General features: G+C 35.6%; 1 protein-coding gene across 29 annotated transcripts in view; it reads left to right on the top strand.

The window, feature by feature from the left end:
• The window catches only part of LOC108717747 (neurexin-1), an 830,073-nt gene that overhangs the window by 432,060 nt on the left and 372,988 nt on the right, over positions 1-25,025 (top strand). For 19 of the 29 annotated variants that reach the window (XM_041564317.1, XM_041564316.1, XM_041564314.1 and 16 more), the window contains 2 exons: positions 5,659-5,832; positions 24,394-24,513. In XM_041564317.1, the coding sequence (XP_041420251.1) occupies positions 5,659-5,832; positions 24,394-24,513 (294 nt within the window). Of the gene's footprint in view, positions 1-5,658; positions 5,833-21,450; positions 21,478-24,393; positions 24,514-25,025 lie in introns of all 29 variants that reach the window. The other 10 variants (XM_041564308.1, XM_041564292.1, XM_041564296.1 and 7 more) reach the window with 1 other exon arrangement.

The raw sequence follows: 25,025 nt of genomic DNA, 5'->3' as shown, positions 1-25,025 counted from the left end.
TGCAGCATTAGTTTAAATATGCTACTGGCTCAACCTTGAGTATTTGGAGTTTTCCAGAAGTCGATAAATAGTGATGGGCGAATTTATCCCATTTTGCTTCACCACGCAATTCGTGAATGGGTGTAAAATTCGCAAATTTTTTCGCGAAACATGTAAATTTGCTGTGAATTTGCGCTTGCCGATTAAATTCGCCCATTGTTACTGATTAATTATAAAGCTAAGATCAAGACCATATCACAAATTGAGAAATTCTCTTATAGCTGTGCCAAGTTTTGATTTTTACCTATTGATTTTAGTAGGTGAAAGATGTCAACACAGTTGAAGGGAACCTTGTGATGAAATTCACTTAAAATGAGAAAAATATATATGCTACTTGGTGTGTTACCATTTTTTTGATATTTTGAGAATTATTATACCCAACCAGGTAATAACGTTAGGGGCTAGGCTTTGTGAACTACTCATTTCAGAGCCATTAATTGCAATAATAACAAAATATAGTGCATTCTCTGTAGCACTTTTATGGATACTGCAGACTGGCAATCAACGTAAGCTGCAGAGGTTGGAAACTGCATTCTCATGATTGGTAATGGGAGTGAGCAACTGTTAAATACCAGTCCTATCACCAGAGTAAGCAGTTATCCATTATGGGATATAAGCATAAGCCGTTGTTAAAGTGCAGTTTCTATTGCTGGATAATGAGAGTCAGCAGTTGGTGAACTATTATAGGGTCATAATTCCTCCATTATTGATGCAAGTGCCATGATTAACTTGCTCAGCTTTTCTTACCGATTGGCTATATTTCCTACCATACCACAAAGTGATTTGAAGGCTTCTTATAGACACTTTAATATATGCCGTACAAACAATATTAACTGTATTTAGCATCAGTTTTGACAAACAGCAGAAGACCCTCATCTCTGAAGTTGCATCTCTTGAGACTGGGAAATGATTCTTATAGTTGACATTTGGTGACTCAAATGATTTCTGCTTGACTCTCTCCTTTGATTACATGGAGTAAAACATTTGCTCTCAGAGGCCGCTCTAAGGGGAGTGTCGCCTTTCACAGCTGGCGTTTGTGCGAAAGTAAATTGATTTATCACATCTTAATGTCACCGTGTTCCTGGTTACATTGATCTTCTCTTGAACTATGGCTTTTGGTCCTACACCTGTTCCTATTTATTAAATTTGCTGTCTTCTAAAAGAGCTAACATCCTGTCTTATTGTTACCTTTGTTTCAAGTGGCAAAGTAAATAGAATTAACGGTCAGTAGAGAAAAATTATATCGATATAATGCACTTATCTTCAGATATATCCATTTAAAAAAGCATACATTGTAAAGCACATAGGTGGGTGGTAGGTGGTATAGGCCAGATGGTGTTAGTTTTTTTCACTTTCACCTAATGAAACCTTACACCACACCAACCAAAGACTTGAATTTATGATTTTATAGATACATTTACATTGCAGTAAATTATCATGTGAAATTATGAGAATGAATGGTCAATGTGCTGGCTCGTGAGATTTACAATTGTTAATTAACACTCACTGAGTCCTGAGTTTGTGAAGAGGTCAATTCGCTAGGGAAAAAGCTCAGCACTAGAAAACTTTGCACCATTTTGCCAGGCAAATTTCTGCTCAGGCGAACGATCATTAATCTGCAAATATATCAAAGTGTGAACTTTCCAATACCTTACCCTTTTTGCCAAAGTCTACTTCTCTTGGTTCTACGTAGTGAATTGTTAAGATGAAGCGACAACCTCAGCATTACTAAGTCAGTGACATCATAACCTGTAGTCAAAAAAATGTAAGAAAAAACACCAGCGTTTTTACATATTTGAATGTGGGATTATGTTTAAAAGTTGTGTCTGATAAATATATGTTATGTACACATTTTTTTATTATTATTTACAGCTCATGACCTGTATGTACCCACCATATTTAAATTGACATAAGCGTAAATATGTTAACAAAGGTTTGCTATGAAGAAAATAACGCTAGAGAAAATTCACTAATTCACTAGAATTTTTGGCTAAGGAATATACACCAGTGTTCACTTACCAAGACAAATTTTCTCATTTAGCTAAATACGCTTAGTTGTAATGAATTAACGTCTGACGTAGTTGGCAGTGGTATGCCAAAGCTTTCCGAGGTAAAAATTCAGACCTAAGTAAATGTGCCCCTTTGTGTCCCATTTGGTAACCCTGATGAATTTTAGAAAAAGAGTGGGAACAAGAGAGGTAGGTTGATGACCCTTCATTTTGCAGGCAATGCTTTAAATTTGGTAGAGAAGCTAAAAAAACATATCATAAACTTTGTGAAAGAGTTGTTTAAAAAAATAATTCCTTTTGGTTTGAAATAAGTCAGAATTTACAGTAAGGATGTTAGCCCTTATTTTGTTTTGACTATAAATCAAAGCTTTTATAGCAGCAGGCTACACAGGTTTGCTACATAAACAAGATGATAACTAGACAAAACAAGTTTATATCTGTGTCTTACTTTGGATTATTTAGGTGGGTATATTACTACCAAATTTGTTTCTTTTTAGAAAAAATAGTTTGGAACAAGGGCAACAATCAATAAGCTCAACTCCAAGCCATATAAAATAATGAGCAAACTAAACTGCTTCTAAAACTACTCAGTGTAGTATCAGGATGCTTATTCATTTGAAAAAAAAGATCCATAGGTTTATGGCATGGGAAAGATTTAATGTACCTTGACTCTAAGCAAGCAGCAGTGGTTTCATTAAAATTCCAATATTATGTGGTTATGAATGCAAGAGTTATGGAAATTGAGAATCTTGCTGCATTTGGCTTCACTTCCAGCTCTTTGGAGACTGCACACCATAGATGTGCAAACATATATTTTTTGTTGGGAACCGAGGGCCAAAAGTTCAATCTGATTCTTCATTAGCTCCGAACTAACTTTAACTTGTCTTAAACAGTAATGTACTTTCTTTGGTTTTAACCTCTTCATCAGTCCTTCCATGCATTTGGCTGTGTTCATTCTATTAACCTGAGGTCCCCATGTCCCAAATTATGAAGGGGCTCTAAAAACTCCTATGCATATTCTCCCAGAGAAAACTCATATACTAGGGTCTTCTATAGTAGGATCCATGGGGACATATGCCCCCATGACATTGTTATGTTGATCATAACAAGATTTTGTGACATTTATCATTTACCTCACACTAGTATCTATTAGGCAGAAGATATATTTTGGCCTAGTGGAGGTATGGGACCTATTATCTAGAATGCTTGGGACCTGGGGTTCTCCAGTTAAGGGATCATTATGTAATTTTAATCACCATACCTTATATCTATCAAAAAAATTAAATAAATCCAATAGGATAATTTTGCCACCATCAATTTCAAGCTACTGTTTTATTATTACAGATAAAAAAAATGGAATAATTTGCTTAAAATGGACTTTGTGGAAGATGGGTTTACCGTAATTCAGAGCTTTATAGATAACAGGATTGCAGATGAAAGATCCCATACCTCTAAAGAAGCCTTTTCTTATTTTCTGTATGGATTGGTGAACCTGAGCCAAAGACTATTGAAACAGAAAAAATTCACCAAAATGCACTGATCTATCAAATTTTCTATAACCAATTTTAGATAACTAAAATGTTATAACAGTTTACGTTGTAGGATTGGTATTTGTAATATATTTGTTCCTCTAGTGAGGAAAGGTCACAACCTGTTTTATTCACCTGATAAATCTAGGTATAACAATTTGAAGATTTATGTAACACCTTTTTTTCTCATGGGACTCCATAAAAGTGCCAAACACCAATTAAAACAGCCATGTACTAGGTATGCTGGGAGTGTGGGAATTATCAAGGGTCACAAAGGTGTGACCCTGGGATTTGACCAAGCATAAACAGTAACATGGTTTGGTAGCACACATTTATTATAATGTAACTCTGTCTGTGTTACAGTTGTATTTGATTCTGATAGGAAATAAGGTAGAATGCACATTTCTAATTGGTGGTTGGTCAATGTTTATATTTGGTGACAGAGCTAAACCTTGCTTTTTATAAAGCTTGCTTGGAAATTTACTCTTGCCCTGTTGTTTTTGGGATTGTTGTACTGGGGCAGGCCTGGGCTTGACATTCATTTATTCTATTTCAGTTTCATCTGTTAAAAAGGAATTCTCTCCTTAACCACTGAGCAGTGGTACATACAAGGACAAATAAATATATCTCTTACTACTCTACTTAAAAAATCAGTTGCAGAATTGGACAGATTAAGTATATCTAAAATATGATGAAGGTTAATCTCAAGGGCATATTTACCTATAATTGGTATCAAACCCCATCGGATTAGCGCTTGATCATCAGTAAAATAAATTCCCAACACTTGTATTACACTGATGAACCTGATGCAGTCTGAATTTACATTATTTAAGAGAAATCTATGAACCTTGGGTGCCAATTTTCCAAGATTATGACTACCTGGGAACAGTTGAGGTTTTAGCTGACACTATTGGGAATGGAGTGATCACTGTACCCCTTGATTCATTTTACACAGACATGAAAATATTCACATTTTTGGTTTCCTAAGAATGAAAACATTTTGTTTGCTGTGTCTTAATTAATGAAAAGATCAACAATTATATTACTTTTGTTCATATTGTTGTCATCGTTGCTATATCTGTAGCTTTACATCTTTATAGATTGTGTTGTGCAACCTGTTTGCTGTCACCAAAATGCTAATCATAGCGGCTATGTGAATAGACGCTTATTAGATGTTCTTTCTACAATTGATGTAATCAAACAATGGTTTCAAAGTTGTAATGAATCATTTTGGCTCATTATAGTGAATCAGAAATCACACATGGAAAGACAACATAATGTGCGTGGCTTTTTTTAGTTAGAGAACACTAGATATATGGTGTTTCAGACAGAGTAGTGGATACAGATATATATATATATATATATATATATATATATATATATATATATATATATATATATATATTTATATAAATTTAACATGTGACTGGGCTTCCATTGGAGAGTTGGACTTGTTTACTTGTTATATGTACATTACATACTAGACACATTACTGTAGTTCCAGTCAATGAAACATCTGGTTAATAGCACTTTTTTGTCAGTAGCAGTCAGTTGTACATAGTTCAAAAGATGAAGCCAAAGTGGATCATAACTGCCACAGAATCAAAAGTACATGAATCATTTATATTGCCATTTTATGTTTGTCTATAATGGAATGTCACTGCAGCATCTCTTTCTTGCAAAGGTGAAAAGTTGTGTTTATTCGGTCAGACATTTCGGGGCTAAATCTCGCCCTTTCTCAAGCCTCCAATAAAAATAGATAAGGGCAGCAACTCTTTCAAACTCCTTTGGGCCATCATGTCCAATTTAAAGATCCATTTTGCTTCCAGTTTTAAAAGGTCCAAGTCCCTGACACTACCCCTTCTAGGAGCAGGACATGGTTGATAAAAAAATAAAGAAACTGCACTATTCTATGACATTGTATGCAGAAAATAATTCTGTGATTTTTTTTTTTTTTTTTTTTTGCTAACCCTAACCTTCTGCATCAGCCCTGAAATATGATAATACATCAACCCACCATAACTACATTTATTTTCTGCCTGTTATAAGTAACATTTCTGTCTCTTTATTTTTTCCACAAGGTGACCTATATATTGGAGGGGTTTCCAAAGAAATGTACAAAACCTTACCCAAGCTGGTCCATGCCAAGGACGGATTCCAAGGTTGCCTTGCTTCTGTAGATTTGAATGGACGCCTTCCAGACTTATTTTCAGATGCTCTTTTGAGTAATGGACAAATTGAGAGAGGATGTGAAGGTACACACAATATATGTTTAGCTTCTGCCACTATGAAAACTATGTATGTTGCAAACAATTACGTGGTCATTCAAATCTTCACCATATTTTTAATTATAAAAATGATATAGTTAGTTATAGCAGAATTGTAAAAAAAACCCATAATTTTATTCTCAAAATGTCCTGAAAAGAAAATTATGGGAAAACTTGCTTTTATATCATTTATAATTTTCCTGGTCATTATTGAGAACATTTTACACAAAAGCCTACACACACACATACATGTGGATATTCATTTATTCAAGGATACTGGATATTTAAAATACCGTTTTTACTTACTTTTTATTATAATTTTAATATTCACCTTTATTATGTTTACTATACCCACATGACAGCTATGGGTAATTGCAATGGCGAATTATGTCAAGTGGCAAAATAGAGTTTTCTCCTGTGATAACGCCAGTGAACAGACTCCCGTCTATGTTCACTTCGGCAGACATGGCATCAGTCTGCCAGGACCCACATATTCATGCTGAATGCTATGCCTGTCAGTGCACATACAACATGATTTGGCAGTTTTTCATGAGGCTTATCTATGCCAACAGAAAAATGTTATGTGGGCCACAGGCCTCAATCGTGTTTCCAGAAGAAGGAAACAGATTTGCATGACTTTCTTCTAAGTACAGAAGGTTGTGAATATAATCAGCAGAACAAAATATATTTATCTCCCCCTTTAGAAAAGAGTTGGATAGGTTTACTAAAGCAGGCACTAGGAGGAGAAATAAAGCTTAATCGAGGAAGTAGCTAGAAATGTTGTTCATTATGTTTTGGGCTTCTGTACCAGCCCAAGGCAACCACAGCCCTTTAGCAGTAAAGATCTGTGTCTCCAAATGTGCCCCAGTAGCTCCCCATCTTCTTTTCTGCTGATTCACTGCACATGCTCTGTGCTGCTGTCACTTACTGAGCTTAAGGACCCACTCACAATATACAGTACACATTAGTAATTAATACAGATAATTACTACATGGCAGCACATGAACCAGTGCAATTAGCATCAGAATTTAATAATCAGCCTTGTAGCATCATCTTATATTACAGACCAACCTCATTTTCTACTTGATAATTTGTGACGACCCCTAAACTCAGCTTCTCAACAGCTACTCAGAGCCCACTGAGCATGTGAGTGTCACAGACACTTTTCAAGATGGTGACCCCCTGTGACAAGTTTGAAGTCCTGGATCATTGCTGCTATTGACAAGCTGAAACTTTAGACTGGTGCAATATATTCAGTATATAAAATATGGTATTTTTAACCATATTCATTTTTAGGGTTTATTTCTCCTTTAAAATAAGTACAATATAGAATAATAATCAAGATTATTGTATTTAATTGTAGTTTCTCAGCATAAAATAAAGCCAAAACAGTTCCATTCTTTGATATACAGTAACTACAATATCCTGATATGGGTTCATTGAAACTAAATATTTGTTGATGTCATGTGAATTAATATGGAAGTGAAAACATGTAGCTGGTCACATAAAACAATTGCATGCTTTTTGGACCTTCTTAATATCGATTTTTTTTTTAATCCAAAGGTCCTTGTGAGTAAGTGTATGGAAAGGTTGAAGTAATTGTCATGTTTTTTTTGTATTTAAGTTTACTCGATGCTGAGTAATTATATCAGCTTGATTTATACAGTATATAAATCTAATTTTTATTTTGGATGCTTTGGATGCTTAGAAACACCATATAGCCTTCTAGTAGGTCAAACAAACAGATTAAAATTGTTATAACATAGTAAACATTTCCATGAAATACCTGTAATGTATATTAAGTTGTGCTGGAACACTTAGTTCTATGCATAATGTATACTTGTATACAACAAAACTATATTGATGATCCTTTAAATCTGTTTATAGACCATAAAACCAGGGATGTAGCGAACTGCCGATTTGGTGTTCGCGAACGCCGTTCGCGAACACCAGCAAAAAATGCGAACGTTCGCGAACTTCGAACACCCGCTAAAATCGTTCGATTCGAACGATCGAAGGATTTTAATCATTCGGTCGAAGGATTTTCATTCGAATCGAACGATCGAAGCCATTCGATCAAATGCTTTTCATTCGATCGAATGCTTACAATTGTTCGATGGAAATCGTTCGATTTTTAGCGGTCGAAGGAATTCGAATGGTCGAATGGTCGAACGATCGAACGCAAACTCAAATTCGAACGTTCCCAAACGTTCGCGAACATAGTTCGCAGCAGAACAGTTCGCTACATCCCTACATAAAACACATATATTTATAAAATTCAACCTTCAGTTGACCCTACAGTAAAATGTTCCCCTTGCATCCATATTCAGCAAGCTATGAATATTTCTGCTTCATATGTAAAACAATCCCATGGTGTAGTTGAACAAAAGTCGCCGAGCACTCCAAAGTCCACCCAGAAGTTTAAAATAAATAATTTTATTTCAACAGGTTAAAAACAAAATGTCGTCCTCCCATGGTGTACCATGGTGTAGCAAAAAAAAAAAAGTTGTGCTCACCACTAATTATTTAAACCATTAGGCGGGGGTGCAATGAGGCTGTGACCACAAAATACATATAGACAAATACAAGAGTCCTCTGCACTCAACCCATTATCAATATATTTTTAGAGACATTAGAGACATTTTGTGCATACTGTACTGCTATTGAAAAATGCCTTACCCTTTAAACAAAACAGGGATTGTTTGTACATATATTGCAATATATATAAATTGGCCAACTATGTCAAAGTCATTCCATATATGACCAGTAGTGATGGGCAAATTTATTCGTTTTTTCTCGTTTTTGACGCCGGCATCCGTTTTTTTACACCGACGCCTGTTTTTTGACGCCCGTTTTTACGCCGATTCCCGTTTTTTACGCCAGCGTCCGGTTTTTTGGACGCTGGCCATTTCACGAATTTATTTGCTGTTTTCTGATACCTGTTGTGATCTCTGCCTGTTTTGACGATCCTGACTTCTGAAATCCTGACCCTGCCTGGTAACCGACTCTTCTGTATCTGCATGCCTTCTGATCTCCTGGTTTGACCCTTGCCTGCCTGACCTACACTTGTACTCTGCCCGCCCCGACCCAGCCAGTTTTGACTATGCCTTCTGTATACTCCTTGTTCTGTGACCTTGTGCCCAAAAGACTTTGCTTTACTGTTATGCCCCTTTGCTTGGCACCTCTCTTGGCTCCTCTCTTTATAAGACCTGGCGGCATCCGATTAGCCGAGGGCTCCTCCCGAGGTGAAAGGCGGCTGGTAAAGGCAGAAGCAAGAGCCGTGAACAGGGTGCTTAGCATTCGTTCTGGATTTAGGGTGCCGACCGTGACAGTTGGCCAGCTTAAATATATTGCAATATATGGACAAACAATCCCTGTTTTGTTTAAAGGTTAAGGCTAGTGATGGGCGAATTTGCGCCGTTTCGCTTCGCCGAAAAATTCGCGAATTTCGCGAAACGGCGAAAAATTCGCGAAACGGCGCCGGCGTCTCGTTTTTGACGCCGGCGCCCGTTTTTGACGCCGGCGCCCGTTTTTCCGACGCCAGCGCCCGTTTTTGACGCCGGCGTCCGTTTTTCGAAAAAAAAATTTTTGACGCCGGCGCATTTTTTCCGCGAATTTTCGCGGGAGTTTCGCGAATTTATTCGCTGGCGGCGAATCGCGCAAATTCGCCGCGAATTCGCGCCTGGCGAATAAATTCGCCCATCACTAGTTAAGGCATTTTTCAGTAGCAGTATGCACAAAATGTCGCTGTCTTAAATAAATTGATAATGGGTTGAGTGCAGATCACAAAATGTTGTACCCATACACACCAAAAACAATATATCATAAGCCTAACCTGCTAATTATTTAGTCTTCACTGTGTTTATAAAATGCAGGTGACAAAATGTATTGGTAGTTTTTTTAAATCACCATTACTAAAATAAATGTTTGTTGTAATTAATATAATAAAAATATACTGAGGCATTTACATTTTATTTCCCATATCATTTTTTTCTGTTTATGCATTTCTTTGATTTAATGTTTTGTTATGCAGAGCTTACATATATTTATTTTGTCATGTCATGTTTCTTTATTTTTTCGTTGGCTTTCTTTGATTTTTTAATTAAATATTTTACATATAAAGAATATGTGTGTTTTGTGTTTTCATCGCTATATTGTTCATAACCATCACACCATTGTAACAGTGGAGTAATGGCGATGGCACTGATTCAGCACAGTCTCCACTTTAACAAAAAAGTGCAACAAAGCATAATACAGAATGGTTTAATTCCTATTTTCCTTCTTCTCCTCTTATATAATAAGACTATAAAAAAAATTAGATTTTTTTTTTTAAGGAGGTCCTCGTGAATTGTAAACTGGAGGAATTATGACTGTTAATAAAAACACATGTGAAGTAAATAAAAAAAATTACAACAAGGCTCTATTTTACACTAAACATAATTATGCAGAAATGTTTTAATGCCTTTGGTACACAGCAATAAAATAAGCATGTTTAGCATTTAAATTTGAGTTATAATTAATTAGCAAACACATATTTTAGAGCCACCAAAAACAAACTAGAGTGTAAATTACTGTGAACAGGAGAAAACACAATATTTGAGGGTTATGAAAACATGAGTTATCATGAGTTATCATGAGACATTATTATATAAACCTGCATTTTGATGAGCAGATAATCAATGTCAATATAAGAGCTATATCAGAATCCATTTGTCTATGACTACAGTTAGCACCCTGATGCAAATCATCTCTTACTTATAGTATCCCTGTCATACAACTGCTGTATTAGATTCAGCATTCCATTGGCATCGCCCCACTTATTTTCTTGGCGCCCATCCACACTCTTCATGGGTTTCTATGATGAGTGGTACCTGAAATGCATTGTATTATGCATTGTACAGCAGACCAGCAACATGCTCAGCTTCAAGCAAGCAAGAATAAGAATTTACAAGGTGGCTTACTGGTGTACCATGCAGCTTACAAGTTTCATGACAATATTGTAGTTGAAAATGTTGAGTCTTGGGACGGGGGAAGATCTATCAAGGATCTACTATAGAATCAAGAAGAATTCTCAGCAGTTTGAGCCAAGGTCCAATGGTGCTTGTGCTCTAGACAAGGGCACCAACTTATTCTCATAATCTACTCACAATCACCCTGTTTCACTCGTAAGAACAACCACCATACCACTTTCCAATGCCATCTCCTTTATGCATGCTTAATAGCGGTGAAGAGAAGGCTGCAAAAAATCTGAAATGCTCATCTTTTAAGGACATACCATATTAGTAGGACATTATAGTTTTGAACTTGTTGGATTTGGTGTCATTGACTCCTCCAAGAAGTCAAATCAGTTCTGATGAATTGTCAAAATTAAAAAAGGGAAAATGCTTTGCTAAAGGAGTGTATTTGTAAAAAAAAAAAATGTTTTTCTTACTGTCAGGCAAATGTTCTTGACTGTCTGGAAAGTGTTAATAATTGTGAAAAACTATGAAACTGGGAATGTTGATGCATTCTCAGCAGATGTGCAAATGTTCTGAATTCTGAATTAATTTTGCCTATTTACTACTCACAAATTCCTAAACTAGATTACACCAGTAATATAGTGAGGTCCTAAAAGAATTTTCTGGTCCTAAAAGAATACTCACGTCATGAGAAATTAACATTTTAACTATGTTTTAAACTATGTGAAAAAAATAAATAAAAAAATAATCTCTGCTGATAGATGTAATATATGATTGCCAAAGAAAGTTTTTTATATTTCATACATAAAATTAATCCAAAATTTGGACTAGAATTAATTAAAATAAAAATAAGTCTCCACTGACATTTACAAAATAATATATTAGTCCCCACATGCACATTTGCAGTTTCTTTGAGTTTCATGGTTTAACGGCTAATATTTCAAATCAATACAATTAAATAACAATGTAAATTAAAATGTGTCCCTTCGTGGGATGTCATTGATTACATTTTTAACCAATAAGCAGACAAATACTGCAGGTTTCTTGTCCGACTTGTCTACCTGATGGAGATGACAAAAAGGTGAAAATATCCCACCTTTATCAGTGTCACACATTAATTGGATTTTGTGCTAGATTAGAAACCCAGTAGTCAATTTTGTTCAAACTGCTGAATCTATTTGCTATGTTCAGTAATGACTTTTCTCTTGTTCAAGTGGGGACTGTTCTGTATTTTGATTGAATTCCATCAAACTTCTTCTTTTCATCTTTACATTTTTTTAAACCTGACTTGCCTCATGATACTTATCTCTCTTACTTATTTCTGTTGTTCTTTCTAGTTTAATTCTGTTTAGTTATCCCCATCATTTAATTGGGTCCCTTAAGGACTTCAACATTACCTGGTCAAAGGATTTTTTGTTCTATTCACAAATTCATTGGAATAAATGAAACACCTGTCAAGTTCTTTCCTAAAAATGAGCCAATTAGTAGGGATGTAGCGAACTGCCGATTTGGTGTTCGCAAACGCCGTTCGCGAACACCGGCAAAAATGCGAACGTTCGCGAACAGTTTGCGAACTTCGAACACCCGCTAAAATCGTTCGAATCGAACGATCGAAGGATTTTAATCGTTCGATCGAACGATTTTCATTCGAATCGAACGATCGAAGCATTCGATCGAATGCTTTTCATTCGATCGAATGCTTACAATCGTTCGAACGAATGGAAATCGTTCGATTTTTAGCGGTCGAAGGAATTCGAATGGTCGAATGGTCGAACGATTTGTATTCGAATCGAACGCGAACTCAAAATGCCAACGTCGCGCGACGTTCGCGAACATTCGGCGGACGCGAACGGTTGAAGTTCGCGCGAACAAGTTCGCCGGCGAACAGTTCGCTACATCCCTACCAATTAGGTTGTTGTGAAAAATTTGAAAGAATAACAGTTAAATGTATATACACATTTGCTAATCATAGTTTAAACATCTTTTCTCAGATATTTTTCCAAATGTGTTTACATTTTCAAATACTCACAAAAACTTGTCCCCAAATAAGGAAAATTTGTTAAAATAGAGAAAATGACCTGTTGCAATCATAACTTCATCATAACTCTGCAGGGCATTCTATAAAATCACGTCCCTTATCACGAAGACCCATTTGTGGTGTTTCAAGTTCCATAAGTTAAGACCCCTTATTCTTTGATCTTTTCTATGTAAAAAAAGACCACCCCCAAAGTTAAAGGGAAGACGAGACATCTTCAATATCCTCTTCACAATAAAGTCCTTATACTGTATCTCCTCATCTATTCTACTTCTCATGGCATCTTCTCACATGTTAAAAACAATAGCAGTACATGATGTAGAAGAACAAAAGCACCCCCTCTTTCCCTTTTCTTACTTCAATATTGTAGGGAGGGTCATTACTATAGACTGTTAAAATAAATATCAAATGGTTTTTAGGCTTTTTATAATATTTAGGCTAGTTTTATAATATAATAATAAGCAGTATCTAGCTTCTACCCATTGGACTGCTGATACCACATACTATAAGCCTGTTTCATTTTTTTTATGTGTTTCTCTGTATCAATCTATGTACATATAACTACCGTATATCAGCCTCATATCTGTCTCATAAATCTGTTGCACACAAATTACATTTTAACTTGAAATTTATTAATGCCTTGACGTTTTGGTCTGAAGAACACTTTCATTACTTCTGATCAAAAAGCCGAAGCAATCAGAAATTTTATGTTAAAAGATTATTTAAGTGCATCGACTTCATCTTTTCTGCTTTTCATTTTTGGGGATCTAAACTCTCAAACACATACTCAATCATACTCACACAAAGACACACAGAAACATTTGTAAATATACAAAAATATTTATTATAAAGCTTCAACTTTTCATTTTGAGTAAAAACTCTGCTATTGCAGAAATAATGTAATCTTCCCAATGATCGTAAATCTATAGATTTTCTACCTGAGCAAATTTCCATTGCCCAGACTGATCTCTGTCTGTGAGATAAAAATAAGCTTGAGTGCAAGGCTCACTTTTTTATATACAACTGAAGCAGCTCAAACATGTATGGGTTTGGCAGAAAGAAATACCACACTTACTTAATTAAAACTGTTGCTGAAGTCATTGCTCATGGCCAGAAATGAATTCAGAAATTTACATCATGTTGCATTTGGAATATTAAAAAAAAGCAATGCAATAATTAATATTTGGAAAATTTAAGACATGTTTTGTGATCTTTACAGTACATATAAATTCTCTTTATACATTGCAACCACAGAAGTTTCTTTCTAATGGCCGTAAATTATTCACACTCATTTAAAAAATTATTTAATCATTTTTATAATTGAATAATTATTCTGGAAAGGGATTGTAATTTAAAATGTTAGGTATCCAAATCCTAAGAACTAAACTACCTAAATAAATCTCTACAGTATGGAAAAATAAATACTGCTTTTTAGTTATATCAGAGAAAATCTAATCTTTATGCTTATTTATGATAAAATTCCTCAACACACATCACTGTGCATTTATAAGATACATTTTACCTTCTGAAGAGAGAAAAAAAAAATAGAGAGAAAGAATAAGAGAGGTTGAAGAAGGGTGAGAGAAGTAAAATATGAATTAGTCTATTCTGCATTTAGTGATCTCATCCAGAAAGGCTATTGAAATACAGTCTTATGAAACTTGTAAAACACAACAGTGTAATAAAAGGTAATCTTGTTTTATACTTGTCATCATAAAGTCAACAGTCTTACAGTATCTGTCTTTCTATTTCAAAGAAAAATGACAAATCACTGGTAGAGCAGTAGGGCTACTCAATTTGATTAAAACCAAGTTCTTGAACCATTCCTGCTTAACAATAACATAAATCCATTGGCTAAGGAATAGGGTCACAAGTTTACACTCAGTTTACATGAAGCCACTTTTCCTGACACGGGCTGGCAGTTAGGTAAGTTTTAACAAACTGAAACTTCAGAAAATGCTCAAAGCATCCATACTGCTTGTAAAAAGATACTAATTAATGATCAGACCTTATGTCTCTGTCAACCCCAGGACCCTTATGTCCTGGGGAGAAGCAGCACATTTTTCAACACATGATTATTTATTTACCCTTTTACACTACTTAAAATAAGAAGGAAGGAAGAAAGGAAAGAAGAAATGAAAGAAAAACTGCATGACCTCCCCCCTACAGAAATGTAAATAAAAAAGAAAAATTGTAAATTCCAAATCCGTGTTAAATCCACTCCAATCAGCACTTCCAGTTATCCTCAACCATCAAATAAAATCCAAAACAATGTGCCTTTAACCAGCTCCAATTAAAGAACTATGTGGAAAAGTAAGAAACAATATACAATATAGTGTAGTTTCTTCAACAAATTTTTGCACCCAAAGTTTTATAAGTGAGAATGAAAAAGTGCAATTAAAATGTGCTCACAACACCAGGGACTAAAGTTAATTGTGAAGACTCACCCTGGTGGTCTAGTGGGCCAGCGGGGACACCCGATGTACTCTCAGCAAGGCTGTACTCTCAGCAAGGATGCTCGCTGCAAGGGTCCTCTTCCTTCAAGCGCTGATTATCCTATGGCATGCGCGGCGTGCACTTCCCGGTTTTACACACCAAATGTATGACATCATCACATTTTTGCCGCAAAAGTTTAAATATTTAAAGGGGCATTTGGCTCAAAATCATTGTTTGTTGTTAGGTCTAATTTTGTCTATCTGATATCCTCTGGTTTTGATCCCTGCCTGTCTGCCTTTGTTTGAACTCTGCCGATACCGACGTCTGCCTGCCTGACTATTCTTTAACTCTGCCTGACCTTGCTTGAACTCTGTCTTTACCAACCCTGGCCCGTCTGACCTTGCTTGAACTCTACCGTACCGACCCCGGCCTGTCTGACCCCACTTGAACTCTGCTTGAACCAACCCCTGTCTGCCTGACCTCGCTATATCTCGTTATACCTTGGGAAGTTGGTGTTGGCATCTGAGTAGCTGACGGCTCCTCCCAAAGCCAAAGGCGGTTGCTAAAGGCAGAAGATTGAGACTTGACCGGGAGTCTACCACATGTTCTGAACTTTCATGACATTAATATCTCTATTCATTAATAATTATTCTTTTAGAAAATATAACAAGAAGGGTAATAAGGACACACTAGGACAACCTCCGTTATAACTCTGGTCTCACAAACTAAATGTGATTAGATTGACTCATCACCATATTCACCCTTTAATTGCATAGACAAAGCAGTTCCATGTTCTCCTGAGGGACAATAAAGCAAAGCATGTGCCAAATAAAAACCATTTTAATAAATAATCACTGTACTTACACATTTCTTTAAAAAACGTGCATCTCATACATCATGACTACAGTTCTGAAGATAATCTGTCTCTGTTTTCGCTATTCCATATTGTGCACGTATGTGTTTTTGTGTTGATGTGTCCTGACATCTTTGCTTCTGTGTGAATACGTCCTGTTGTCCTTGCTCTGTCAGGCTTCTTCCAGAGCGATGAACATAATGGCTGACTTGCTCTGCTTTATTGTCCCATATTTGAACCACAAAACTTTATTGTTTAATAGTGATGGGCTAATAAATTCACCATGTGCGAATTCATGGTAAATTTTAGTGTTTAGTCACCGGCGAATAAATTAGTGAAACTACTGTGAAAATTCTCTAGTGAAAAATTTTGCACATTAAAATAAGGAGGTTTCTTGTAGCATATCAAGGTAACAACATTGCCTTACGTGTTTTGGGAAAACATTCCCTTAATCATAAGCAAAATCAAAATCATTGACTAAAGCATTTGGACAAAATTAGTGCGCGCATAAAAATTGTCACGGGCGTCGAAATTATTTTGACACCCATTGACTTCAGTGCGTTTCACCCATCACTATTGTTTAATCCTGAATTACACAATTTATCAAAATCCGAATTTTTCTGATATTTCATTTTAAAAAAGTCAGAACAAACTAGAATAAGTGATGGGCGAATTTGCGCCGTTTCGCCGAAAAATTCACGAATTTTGCGCGAAATTCGCGAAACGGCGAAAAATTTGCGAAATTGCGCCTGCATCTCGTTTTTGATGCCGGCACCCGTTTTTGACGCCCGCGCCCATTTTTGGCGCCGGCGTCCGTTTTTTCGAAAAAAAAATTTGACGCCGGCGAATTTTTGACGCGAATTTTCGCAGGCGTTTCGTGAATTTATTCGCTGGCGGCGAATCGCGCAAATTCGCCGTGAATTCGCGCCTGGCGAATAAATTTGCCCATTACTAACTAGAATCCAGGATTTTACCTTATTTATTATTAAAAAACCTCGAATTAATAGGATAGGGGAAAAACTCAATAAAATCTAGCGAAAACCTGAGTTATGTGATTTTTTCTGGCTTTTTTCTGAAAAGTCTGATTTTTTTAAATTTTTCTAATATATGCCGGAAATCCTGAAATAGTCTGATTTTTGGGCTAAATTCAGCGCAGACCACAGAAACTTCCAAATAGGATAGGGACCTTCCCATTGACCTATATACAACCTTGGCAGGTCTGAGATGGCGGATTTTTAGATTTGGACGTTTTGCATCCTCAGGTATAATAAAAAATTTGGATTTTATATTAAGTAGTAGTTTTTAGAATTTGGACTTTAATAAATTACCTCCTAAGTCTGCGAGTATAACTGTGAGACCAGAGTTATCATGGAGGTTGCAAAGTGTGTCATATTCTGAATTCTATTACCCTTATGGTATTGCTTTATAACAGAATAATATTGATGAATGGGAATATATTATATTAAGTCCCTGGTGCTGTGAGCACATTTTAATTGCACTTTTTTATTCTCACTTAAAACAATTCGGTTGCAAAAAAAAGAGACTATATATATTTTTTCTTGTTTTTCCCACATAGTTTCATAATTGGAGCTGGTCAAAGGCACATTGTTTTGGGCCCCATAAAAATGAGTTCCATTTAGAGCTGTAAAGTAGTAGCAGTTAAAAAGGACGTTGTGGGCCATTAGGACTCCAATATATTATCACCCCAACCTCAATTATTTGATTATTGTATTATACCTTTATTAGCATGTGCCTAACAGAAAATGAGAAGGTCATCAGGGATTCATCACAACACAAGGTCAGGGAGTATTGTTCCTTGAGGGATACTATCTAGTTGGGTGTTGGATGACAAATAAACTGGTAAGGAAAGAATGCATACTGTAAGTGACTGCAAAGAATAGGCAACTTATTTTCAAACTTTCATATGGCGATCTCTCTAGCAATGACAAATAGCGACCTTCTTTATATATACAAGTGGAAGCTGTTTAGTGTTTCTCTAATAATGTCCCAAAAATCTTCACAAGTTATATAGTCCATAGCAACCAATAAGAAGATTGCTTATTGTCTAGTGTTGGATGTAAAGCTCTACAGCACCCAGACTGGTTTCCATGCTGAGTTGAGACAAACTTATTAAAAATAAGGTGCATCATATCTGTGGAATAAACAAGCATTTACTGATTCTTACATTGTGCATTTCCATTATTATTATATCAATTAAGTCAACAATATATAAAAAAAATCTATAGTTCATACCCACTTCAAATGACAATTTCTAAGAATTAACACCACAGCACAACCATTGTAGTTGCTAATGTGGTCCTCAAAGCATAATAGGCAAAGTAAACATCAAAAGGCTATATTCAGGGGCAGAAAGTGTTTAACTCATCTGAACATATGTGCTTAACTTGTGGGGATTATAAATTAATTATATGCTTTATGGCCTGGAGATTTTCAAGCTTTAATTACTGTATATCAAATATATAAGAAGGGCAATGCTATGTTGGCAGTCAGTACAGAAATAGGCAGTCGGTACAGAAATGTTAATAGCCTTGGCACATTCAGTCTTTTTAAAGACTATTTGATACAGAGGTTTAGATGATGCAATACATCGTCTTTATGTAAAGATATCACATTCACCCCCGGATTTATCACTTCCTATGTAGGAATAAATTAACAGGCTTCTTAATGAGGACAGAAATCAGGACAGACAAAGTAAAGGGGATTACTCCTACTAATTAATGCCCATTTCGAAAAAAGCTTTCTATATTTGCATTTGCACAGAGTGCATGTCACAGTGCATTTCCAGTTGTGCAACAGATACATATCTACAACATCTACTTATGCTACAAAATATTCAAACCATTACAATTATATGAATTGAGGCCAAATGAACATAAAGTTTCATTGATGCTCCTAAATGAATGCAACGCATTGATTCATATGGGAATTAGCAGCAACTAACTAATTTCATATGGATGTTTGAGAATGTGAAGTGTGTGTGGGTGTGTACTTGTGTGTTCATACATTTGTGTGTATTTATTTGTGGTGTGTTTGTGTGTGTCTGTGCATTAATAAACAAGGGCCTCTCTGTCATTCACATGTATGTGCTAGTATATCTGCTAACTCAATTGTACCAAAATCATGGATTAGTCTCTTCTGGAAACAGCAGTGCAGTGAGTTGCGGGTGGCGAATCACGGGAATTTGCCGCAATTTTTTTCCCCTGGCAAAACAAAATACTAAAATTTGCAAAAATTCTCAGTGCTAGCAAAAATCTAAATTTCACTGCAAAGCTGTCCCAGCTGAAAAAGTTTGCTCATCCCTACTGCAGAAAACCACTTAACCATGGTGATTATTAGAACCAAGTTTTTCACATACAATATATATTTAACCTTTATATAGCACAAGGGTCAAAATGGAAGGCCATTGAGACCAAAGACTACTATAAATACCATTTGATTACAACCTTTAAGGAAATATGCTGAAATATACATTATACACCTGGGTTTGCAAAACTACACAGAGAACCTGCTTGTATACTTCATACTGCACATAATTTAAGATATTTTATATTGTGGCAGTTAATTCCATGAAGAAAGGAATGTTCTTGTTGCATACATTGTCTTCTTCTGTTGCCACAAGGTTTTTCCTGGTCGCTTCAAGAAAGGCTAAAATTAGAAAATAATGTGTCTTATATGTAGGAAAGAGAATCTTCTATACTGAATAACAACAGGGGGGGACAAAGGAAGGGAGGGTTATTCCATCCAAAATGTTGAGCTTATTCCATCCAAAATGTTGAGTCATTGCCAGTCTGTAAAATTGGCTAAAGGCCTTAATTCAATGTGAATTACTGTTGCTCTGCTGGATAAAACTTGGTGATGCCTAAACCTAGCCAGACATCCAGGGAGCAAAAGCAGCACTAACATTTTAGATTTTAGATGGCAGGTGATTTTCTTCTATAGGAAAAAGGAATGCTCCCACATTAACATCATAGCATGAACTAATATAAATACAAGACACAAGATAAGATAACATTCAAACAGACTCTGTAAGTGGATTTTGCTCTCACTAATTTTGCAAGAATAAACCACTGAATATACAATTAGGCTTCTGTATGTACCGTATATACTCGAGTATAAGCCGTCCCGAGTATAAGCCGAGGTACCTAATTTTACCTCCAAAAACTGGGAAAGCTTATTGACTCGAGTATAAGCTGAGGGTGAGAAATGCAGCAGCTTCTGGTAAGTTTCAATCAAAAAATTGAGGGTTTCTGCTCCCATTGGAGGTGCTGGTGTCTCGTTTTTGGATGCCGGCGATCATTCTTGGACGCCGGCGAATATTCTTGGAGACTATTCTTGGACGCCGGTGACTATTCTTGGATGCCGGCGACCATTTTTGCGCTTGACCCGAGTATAAGCCGAGGTAGAGATTTTCAGCATATTTTGGGGGCTGAAAAACGCGTCTTATACTTGAGTATATACGGTATTGCTTCTACAGAAGAGCACCCCTACCTGTCATAAATGGAAGGTGCCATAGGAAGACAAATAGAAGATGTCACTTTTCACATTCATGTTAACATGCCAATGGTGTTAGATAAAAAGAAACAAATGGTCCTGCGCCTAATATCAGTTGCCTTTTTGGTATGAAGCAGATGATTGCAGTCATAAGTAGTTGCTCTATCCTGAGCTATTACTCTGATACATTCTTACTAAAAACTGAAGATGAATATTTGCAGACTAAACAAAGCATCTTGATGTTTTTAAAAACCCTTATATCCAATCATTACCCCACATCTTTGTGGGCAGATCATTAAAAAATAAGTAAATATGTGTTTGTTCCATAATTGATTGAAAAGGTCATTCACAGCCTTAATATGGGTTATGGTCTTAATTGAACCAGGCACTGTGAATAGCTCAGAGAACTGAAAACTGGGAATGGATAATGTTTGCTAAATGAGAGCGTAGAATGCACAGAATCTAAACATGACAAATGGCTAGTCAGGATGCAGCCATGCATTCAGTTTGTTAATGCATTCATTTCAAATCAAGAAAAAAAACCTTTTAATTTCCCTTCATTACATATAATCAGCTCAATTAACCTTTTATATTTGCAGTAAAATACTTGCAAATTACCGCTTTTTCATTTTGGTTTGCCTTGAGATTTATGGCTGTTATCTTTCGTTTGTTTGCTTTCCATGGAATTTTTTGCCTTTTTACAATGCTGCATGCCGTGAATTGTGACTGCTTTTTGTGTTAGCTTCCATTTCTATATCGCTTACTGATATTTAATACATTTTACTTTTTTTTTTGTTATTTTGCCTTCAAAGTTGCATTGATGAAAGCTGACTTGCAAGGTAGATTGCACTGTGTGTTTTACCCAAGACTGAAACCCAATGCACATGGGGAAACCTGATATAACTGCCTGTCCATTATTTGGTTAAACTTTGGGAAACTGTCTTCTGAAAACATATAGGAGTTATGTAGATTACTATGCAATGCCCTGGTTAGTATCCAGATGACAAAACCTTCAACTCAAGACATGTTCCATTTAGGTTTGTTTTTGGCCACATTATGATTTACAATGTGTGCAGAAGTCAACCACAGAGAAAGACTCACCCAAGAAGTTGCAACTTCAAATGCATAGGGCATCAACAATCATATCTCAAGGGCTTAACTATCACCCCTTTTATTGCATGTGTTCTTACTAACTTCTACAGGAGCTAATATTACATGGAATGCTTCCTCATCATAGGTCAAGCTGTTTTACAATTGTTTTTCCAGGTGTGCATCACCATGAAGTATGCAGTATGCAATACCTAGATCCAATTTGATATGTTTTCTTTGGATCCCAGCATCCAAGCTTAATTATTTTAAATATATATTGAACATTAGTGATGGGCAAATAAATTTGCCAGGCGCAAATTCACATCAAATTTTCATGTTTCGCGAGCATCAAGATTGCCGCTAATTGATTGATTGATTGAACTGTTGAACATCTGTTCATAATTACAGTACAGTTGCCAAGTTTGATATTTAGTATAAGTAAACATAAAGAACACTCTTTTGTATGGATCCAGTATGGATCCTTCTACAGTATTAGTGACTAAATAAAATACCTTTCCTTGACTCTTTCTATGATGCAGAGGGTTTATAGAATTCCTCTTATGTGGGGGGCCATTTTGCTTTGATAGAAGTTCTGATGAAGATGACCAAACGAAAAACCTAATCCTTGACCAATTCCACCAATCCTTCTGAGAATTGTTTGCCAGTAGTGTAGGATTCTTCTTTATATTTACAAAAGTCCAAACTTAACTAGGTATCTTTCTCAGTATGAAAGAGATTCCACATGTTGGATTCTGTTTTATATCCATTCCATTGTCTTTATACCTCAAAGAAAGTCAGAAACACATCGCAGGAATTCTATTTATATATATATATATATATATATATATATATATATATATATATATATATATATATATATATATATATATATATATATATATATATATACTGTATATATATATATATATATATATATATATATATATATATATATATATATATATATATATATATATATATATATATATACTTTAAGTGATTATACTTTAAGTGATTATCATTAAGACCACATTTTTTTTTTAAATAATTAAACTGTCTCCTGTAATTTTCAGATGGTAGTTTCCCTTAAAATCTGTCTCCTCCCATGTAAGCCTTCTCCTTTAATCTGTTTTGAAACAGTTCAGTACAAACCCTTGATGATAAGTCAATTCTGCATTAAGGCTTTCAGTCTTGACTCTGTATTTACAGTGATAGCCTTACTGCTTTGATCATACAATTTTACATTCTTTATTTTTACATGATCCAGTTTTAGAGGTGGAGATAGCTTTGTTCCTCTGTTTCATTTCACAGTTGGGCATGCCAGTATCTGAACACTTATTAAAAAGTTAAAGATCCAAGCACACAAAAAAAGCAATACTTGCCAACATTTTTAAGCATCTTACAGTAAATTAACTCTTTAACCTTATAACATAGAATCTAAGCCACTGGTAGAAAAACATATGTTGGCAGTAAAGTAGATTCTATGTTTCCAGGGTCCATTCAAATTAATGAATTGGCAACAACAGGCTGCGCCCCCTGGCAGTTAAAGGGTTCATGAAAACCCATTCTTCTCCTTGTTCTCTTTCCAAATACTTTTGTGGTTATCAATGAGTTTTCTTTACTTTATCTAGCACTACAAACATGAGCAGGAATCCAGACATAGATTTGTGATTATTTAATGAAACAGCAGCTGCCATTGCAATGAAAAGGTGTCCAATTTGTAGTGAATGTTATCTGTTTCAGAAATATATTGAATCTATTTTTTTGAAGGATTTTAAATGTTTTTTTAGTATACTGTGTCAACCAGATGATGTTCTACTGCAAATAACTTGCCTTTTGGCTTTTGATAATTCTGCATAATGAAATTAGTCTGGATACTTGCACCCCCCCCACCACCACCACACACAAACAAACTATAACCACTTGTTTATTTAACCAGCTTGGGATTCACAGTAGTTGTAGGTCAGCTTGAAACCTGCAGCTTTACTTGGCTTATTAGCTACCACAAAGCATGGGCTAGACTTCTTGAAGGGCTTCTTTCCTCTGGTAATGTCTTTGCCCATGCCCAATCCCTTTAATGATGTAACAGCCAATACCTCATCAATCTCCAATGTAATAAGGACAGGTCAAATGTAAGTTTTACAGTCTTTGAGAGACATTGGACAAGGTTGGGAATGGATTGGGTTAGTTGGGAACAGATACGGATTGAATTAGTCTGGTAGAAAGAGATAATAATCCAAAATAAATGTAAAATACATTATGGAAAACTTACACACATACGTTTTCCTCTGCACAAATATAGTTTTTGAGAACACACAAAAATATTTTGTTACCCTTCCACCAGAGAAAGTTGACATATTTGCCATTTTCCATTTACAACTTTTTTTACATTCCACAACTTATTTTACAAAAAAGAGGGACTGTTTTCTGAAACAGATTGATATAAACATTCACTCTGCTTTAGTGCATCTTTTTAATCTTGGCACCACTATTTAAGAGAACTTTATTGGCCTTTCAAACTCTTGAAAGAACCCAATGCACTTACAGTATTGGCGCTAGATACAGGGAAAGGTGTTGGCAACTACTGTCTTGTATGTAAACCTGTGTTGAAGAAATATCAGTGTATCTTTCAAAGTGCAAGCCCATGTTGTATGTTTTGATGTTAGGCCCAAGCACAACATGTCAAGAAGATTCCTGCGCAAACCAAGGCGTCTGCTTGCAACAATGGGATGGATTCAGCTGTGATTGTAGCATGACCTCATTCCGTGGACCTCTGTGCAATGACCGTGAGTATTTTATTTTTTCTTAAGAGCTTGTGGCTTTAGGCACAATGTGAACATTGAGTCTTCTCATTTTAGACACAGTTGTATTGTGTAGTAAATGTATAGTCCTACTATTAGACAGTGGTGTAGCTGAAACACAGATCTGAATTCCTATAAACAAATCAAGCTTATTGGTTCATGAGGAAAAACACAAACATTAAGCCCGTTAGCATATGGAGCCAACTTATAGTCAAGCTGCTTCATTACTCCATTACCTTCTTAATAATAGAATATATTTTTTTCCCTTGGATTTTAATTTAAAGATTATAAATATTGTACTAAGAAATAATAGGCAAGCCTTGTCCGCAGCCACTTTACAGTTCCATCGACAGCCCATGAAGAATATATTCAAATAAAATTATATTTCACTTGTCTGTACCTAGGAATGATCTGAAGTCTTTTTTTTTTTTTTTTTTTTTTTTAAAGTCCGACTTCATTTTAAAAACGGTATTTCTAGAACCATTTCCTATTTTCCC

This window comes from Xenopus laevis, chromosome 5S, assembly GCF_017654675.1.
Source record: "Xenopus laevis strain J_2021 chromosome 5S, Xenopus_laevis_v10.1, whole genome shotgun sequence".
NCBI lineage: Eukaryota > Metazoa > Chordata > Amphibia > Anura > Pipidae > Xenopus > Xenopus laevis.
The sequence above is the reverse complement of the archived record's forward strand: the minus strand, read 5'-3'. Positions and strand labels throughout refer to the sequence as shown.